The sequence below is a fragment of the Myotis brandtii genome, unplaced genomic scaffold (assembly GCF_000412655.1).
Source record: "Myotis brandtii unplaced genomic scaffold, ASM41265v1 scaffold1347, whole genome shotgun sequence".
In the NCBI taxonomy this organism is placed as follows: domain Eukaryota; kingdom Metazoa; phylum Chordata; class Mammalia; order Chiroptera; family Vespertilionidae; genus Myotis; species Myotis brandtii.
The window spans coordinates 392578-398349 of record NW_005354788.1 but is presented as its reverse complement, the minus strand read 5'-3'; the positions used below and the strand labels follow the sequence as shown (position 1 = coordinate 398349).

The 5772-nt window shown below is 55.9% G+C and overlaps 1 protein-coding gene across 1 annotated transcript in view; it reads left to right on the top strand.

Annotated features, from left to right (window-relative positions):
• Nucleotides 1-4876, top strand: part of ASTL (astacin-like metallo-endopeptidase (M12 family)) — a 29176-nt gene extending 24300 nt beyond the window's left edge. The window contains exons 5-9 of the mRNA XM_005860483.1: nt 354-471; nt 1188-1369; nt 3662-3743; nt 3830-3984; nt 4371-4876. Of these exons, the coding sequence (XP_005860545.1) occupies nt 354-471; nt 1188-1369; nt 3662-3743; nt 3830-3984; nt 4371-4876 (1043 nt within the window). The remainder of the gene's footprint in view (nt 1-353; nt 472-1187; nt 1370-3661; nt 3744-3829; nt 3985-4370) is intronic.
• Nucleotides 4877-5772: the final 896 nt, after the last annotated feature.

The window sequence follows — 5772 nt, the reverse complement described above, 5'->3', positions numbered from 1 at the left end:
TTTAAAGTAACAAAGTAATAAAACAAAGTCACAGAAGTCCTTTTATTCCTAGGGCCTCCTGAGCTGGGGTTGGGGGTGAGTTTAGATCCTGGAAGAGCTGATAGGAAGGTGCATCTAGGGACTATCTGATCCATTTTGAGACCAAGTAGCCCGGAGGACAGTGACCTATCCAAGATCACACAGCCAAGTTCTGCGTGGAGCCCAGCTTTCTTCCCCTCATCACGCTGCCTTTTCTTGATACTCCATGTTTGGAGTGATTTGAAGCTCGGTTTCCTGCCCTGCATTCAGACTTGCAGGGGGCATGAGGGTTCTGGGGGCTTGTCTGGGTGTTCAGCCAGGTGTCCCCTCCCCAGATGAGGCCAGCCGCAAGGTCATCCTGCAGGCATTTGCTGAGTTTGAACGCTTCACATGCATCAGGTTTGTTGCCTACCATGGCCAGAGAGACTTCATCTCCATCATCCCCGTGTCTGGGTAAGTAGTGCTCCTGGGTGTGTGCATGCATGTGCATGTGAGTGTGCACGTGTGGGGCGAGTTCCTCAGCTTTATTCTGTGTTCAGCCTGGAATGAACTAAGTCATCCTCTAAAACCTATTTCTGGGCCTGTCCGCCCAGGTCTAAATACCCCTGCTCACTGAGTGGCTTGCCCAATGTGAGCTGGACCTATAGTGCTCAGGGCAGAAAGTGGGGAGGGAGGGAGTTAGGTGCTTGGCCCTCCTTTATGTAGCCTTCATCCCCAGGAGACCTCATGGTCTGGTGGGTGAGTGCAGGTTTGGTGGGACAGGCCTGGCCTTGGGCCGGGTTCCACAATGCAAGAGCTGCCTGACTCCAGGCAAGTCCCCTGCCTTCTGAGCCTCTTCTGCCTTCTCTCTCATGCTATTTCTAGCTTGTTGGGGGCCTAAGCTAATGTGTGGTAGCTTTGATTCGGGGCACCCTGTGTGGACCCATTCACTCAATGAGCTGCTTCTGTTACCCCTGTTACTATCAGTTCCCGCCTCCTCTTTGCAATCCAGGCTGGTAACGGAGCTCAGTGCATCCGTTTCACAGAAGGCTAGGCGGTGAGGGGACTTGGGAAAGGCCTGGCCCATGTGGGTCTCATTCATCCCTGAACTAGGGAGGAGGGGAGGGGCTGGGTCTGCTCTCGCTCTCTCTGGGCTGGTGCCTACCCAGCTCACTCTCATGGCCCTGCAGGTGCTTCTCTGGCGTGGGGCGCAGTGGAGGGATGCAGGTGGTATCCTTGGCACCCACCTGTCTCCAGAAGGGCCCGGGCATTGTCTTGCATGAGCTCATGCATGTGCTGGGCTTCTGGCATGAGCATTCACGGGCTGACCGGGACCGTTATATTCGTGTCAACTGGAATGAGATCCTCCCAGGTAAGCCAGGTGGTGCACAAGCCAGGTGGGGTCTAGGAGTCCATGGAGAGCGGCCACAGGTGTGGGCCAGTGTCTGAGGAGTTCCCTGGCTATTTGGAAGAGGTTGTCCATATTCCCCACCATCTGCCTGTCTTCTATGGGGAAGGTGGGAAATGGCCCAGATGCTGCCCTTCTGGGTTCTAAGCCTTCACCTGCCCACCCGTAGTCTTGCTTGAGTTGGGGCACCACCATTTCTCCTCATGGACACTATCAGTTACCTGAGGATGGGTTCCTGGCATCCTATGGACCTTGTTCATTGTATACCCAACTAGCAGCTGCTCATGCACACAACCATGTGGGTGGGGGCGGGGCTGAGCCAAGCAGAGGCCTGGAGGTAGTGGTTGTGTATGTCCAGTGACAGATGCGGGTGGCCGAGGGCAGTGCTGTGAGGGGGTACTGGTGGGCATGTAGGGCCGAGGAAGCATGGGGAGGCTGGACTGGGGAGTGGGGCACTGCACCAGATGGCCTGTGTTCTGGGAACCATGCTGGGTACCGGGGGTTTGACCCCAGGCATGGGGGTGACCCTAACTCGTGGGAGGATGGCCTAATTCAGGAGGTGAGAGGAATAGAGACTACTGCTTCATGGGGAAGGGGAGCAGAGGGGATGCATGGTCAGGGGTTTGGTTTGGGGTGTGGGAGCAGAGGGGAGGAGTCGGAAGGCTTCCTGCAAGCGGAGGGCTTTTGAAATGAGCGCCACCACTGCTGCTGTGGGGTTAGGCATGTGGGTGCCTAGACCAGCACCGTGGAGTCTCAGAGAAGGGTGCCCTGGGGGCATGGAGATCGGAGATCAGAATTAGTCTAGGGAAGTAGGGGGTAATGGTGTCTCTACCCTGGAAACAGACTATAACCCTTCTAAGTGTTCATGGGATACTTGTGAGAACGTACCATATGACAGCAATAAAACTTCCAATTTGAAAAAGTAAAGTTAAACATTTTGTCATGATATAAAGTAGAAAGTAGAAACTAATAACAAACCCAAAACTTCTTCTACTTGGAAATTAAAGTTTAAAAACACACACACACAAAATGTAGCAAGCCTTTCTCTTATTTCTGGGGTTAAAGAAATAGTGGAATTCTAAGAGAAAAAAAATCACGAAGATGCATTAGAACCAATGGTTCACAGCTCAAAGCTCGGGGAAAATGTGTAGGCTTACATACTTCTATCAATAGAATAGTGTACGCATTCCAGTCCAAGTTAAGAAAACAAAGGAAAGCAGGAGGAATTAATGACGGTAAAAGCAGAAATTAATGAGATAAGAATCAGCTCTTGAGTTCATTAGTGTTGTTTCCTAACGATAAAACAGGTGAAAACACCTGCTACCCTAATGGGAAAATTGCTTAAGAATTTTGAAAAACGAGACTATTTGTATCTAGTTAATATGTAACAGAACACACGCTGCTAGGATCTGCAAACTGCTAACGGTAATTAGCTGTGGGGGTGAGACATGGGGAACTCAGAAGGGGGTGGAGGGGAGACATTGCATATCTTAAGTTTTTTGTTTTTGAACCAGATGACTATATTGTCTGTTCCGAATTATTTACTAACTGAAGGGTTTTTAAAAGGAAGAAATAAGCCCTCTCTAGGGGCAGGACTTTCAGGCAGGTGATGGCATGCCATTGATTCATGGTGAGGGGCTGCTGGTGACCAGGTGAGGGCGACCATGGGGAGGAGGTGGAAGCAGCGGGGCCTGGGTTGGGGGGAGTAGGGGGCAGAGACGGAGGTGCAGCTCTTCTTTCAGAGGCTCACAGTGAAGGACACAGGTGAAGTGGGTGCTCTGGCCAACGGGGAGTGCTGGACTCTGAGCTGGTGGCGGGAGGAAGCGGGGGTGGGCTGATGCTGGCTCAAGGCAAGAACAGCTGGGCTTGCTGTGGGGAATGGGGCTTCACTCCCTCCAGCAGATGCTGAGCTCTGCAAAACTGAGGTGTAGGCACTCCACCTGGTGGGTAGGGGGCGTCCAAGGCTCTGTGAGAGCCAGTGGCTTCATGGAAGCTTCAGTTTATAGACGAGTTTTATACGGGGGAGCTTGAGATGAGGAGGACGGGTGGAAATGCTTAGGAGGCCTGGTGCAGGTCGGGACCCCTCCCAGGATGGGGGGTAGTAAGCAGGGATCAGTAGGAGGAGGGGCCAGAAAGAAGCACATTCAGCAGTAGTTTTGAATCCCTCAGCTTAATTAGCTTATAAATTCCCAGATGTCCCCTATCCAGCCCCCACCCCCGTCTGTTCTCTTTCCCCATTGATAAATACTGTTTCAGGCTTTGAAATCAACTTCATTAAATCTCGGAGCAGCAACATGCTGGTGCCCTATGACTACACATCTGTGATGCACTATGGGAGGTGAGTCCCTTTCCTCCTCTTGTCCGTTTGCACTGCCTGGCAGCCCTGTTGGCGTCCAGACTCAGATCCTGCCTGCTGGGTTCCAGGCTTGCCTTCAGCCGGCGCGGGCTGCCCACCATCATGCCGCTCTGGGACCCCAGTGTCCACATTGGCCAGCGATGGAACCTGAGTGCCTCGGACATCACACGGGTCCTCCGGCTTTATGACTGCAGCCCAAGTGGCCCCAGCCCCCAGGGGAGAGGTGAGTGACAGGGGCAGAGGGATTCGAGGAACCCGGAGAAGGTTCCTGTACTGAGGAGGCGTCAATGAGGGATGTGGTGGGAGACGAGGTTGCAGAGGTAAGCAGGGCGGGCAACCAGGGGCTAAGATAACTAGTTGTCCATTCAAAAAAAAAAAAAAAACGAAGTCCTAACTCACATCATGCACAAAGAAATTCCAGGTGTGCCTGAGACTTACAAGTAAATAGAAAAACTTTAACACGTCAGCAGGGGCTTGGTGGTGATCAAGTCCTTGAGAGGAGCCCTGCACCCCTGTGGATAGAGCGGAAGCGGCTCTGGCTCTCCGAGGCCGGGCCCACACTTTCTTCCTCTGATTCTGGGACATGGCCTTCTGTCTCTCCTGCTCCAGAGCTCCAGGCCCATGGCATCGATGGGAGCCCCCCTCCTGCCTCTGGACCACACCTGCAGCGGCTTCTGGAGGCATTGCTAGCAGAGGCCAGGAACGCCAGCCCCAGTGACCCCAGGGCTGGAGAGAGCCCGCTGGAGTGGGAGCCCCCCGTCCTGGGCAAGTCTGGTGTGGAGGCCTCTGCAAGGTGGCCTGAGACCTCGGCTTCCTCCACAAGCTCAAGGTCTGGTGCAGCTGCTCCTGGGGCGGCCCCGGAGGGGCCCCGGCAGGCCCACGCGTCCACTCTGCCCCTAGCGCGCTCTCGAGTAGAAGACCAGCCAGCGCCTATCCGGGCTGCTTGGGGGAAACCAGCTCTGGGGAACTTCATGGGGACACCCAGAGGGCAAGCCTGTGGCTTCTGTCCCCAAGTGGGGCGAGCATCCCCTGTCCAGAGCAGCTGGGCCAAGCAACCCTTGGCCTCTCTAGGCGACACTCCTGTCTTCCAGCCCCGGACTGACCTCCCTGTCTGAGGCCCAAGCCTCTCCCTCTGCCCCTTCCTTCCACACCATGTTCCCCCGAGGGCTCCTGGGGACAGAGGTCTGTCAGGGGGTGGCAGGCCTGTTGGGGATCCCTGGCTCTGCCTGCTCTCGTGTCTCCCTCAGCCCTGGAGGATGCTGGGGCTGGAGGTGACATTCTCTAGGGCTCTAAGGCCAGGGGGCTGAAGGGGCAAGGAAGAAGATTCTAGCCTTCAAGGCTGTGAAAGCCCTTGTGGAGCTGAGGCCCAGCTCCCCAGCATGGACTACCGGTACTGCCCCCCTCTCACTCGGGCCAGGCCTGGAGGGGAGCCACGTGGCTGGGACCGTGGGAGCAGCTTCCTGTCTGCTGTCTGGGTGCTGGGAATGCTGGCCTGCACCTCAGCCTCTGGCCTGCTCTCCGGAGGGTTTCAGAGCCCACCCCTCCCCCGCAGCGCAGGCAGGCTCCGGAGTCAGGGGTGTCACCCAGAGGGAGATGAGGAAGAGGTTGGGGCCCTACAGGACTGCACAGTGGGAAGTCGGCCAGAACATAAGGACCCTGCACATAGGACTCGAAGCTCCTTTCCAGCCTGCGTTGCTGTTCCTGGAGTCTTTTCTCCCCAGAGGCCCTGAAAGGTGGCGAGGGGCGGGGCAAGTCACCCTGCTTGTCCTCCGTCAGCCAAGCCCACTCCTCCTCAGCTCCTGGCCACCCTGGTGAAGGCTGTCTTGGAGCAGGCCAGGAGCCCCCTGGCGGCACTGTTCTGTGGCTCAGGGTGGGAGGGAACAAGAGCCCATGCCCTGTCCCAGGAGGGCCAGGCACCTTGGGTGTTCGGGGGAGGCAGAAATAAAGTTGGGTATTTGCTCCAGGAGTTGGGCACTGAGCTGTGTGGACTGCCCCCCCCCCGCCCCTCCCC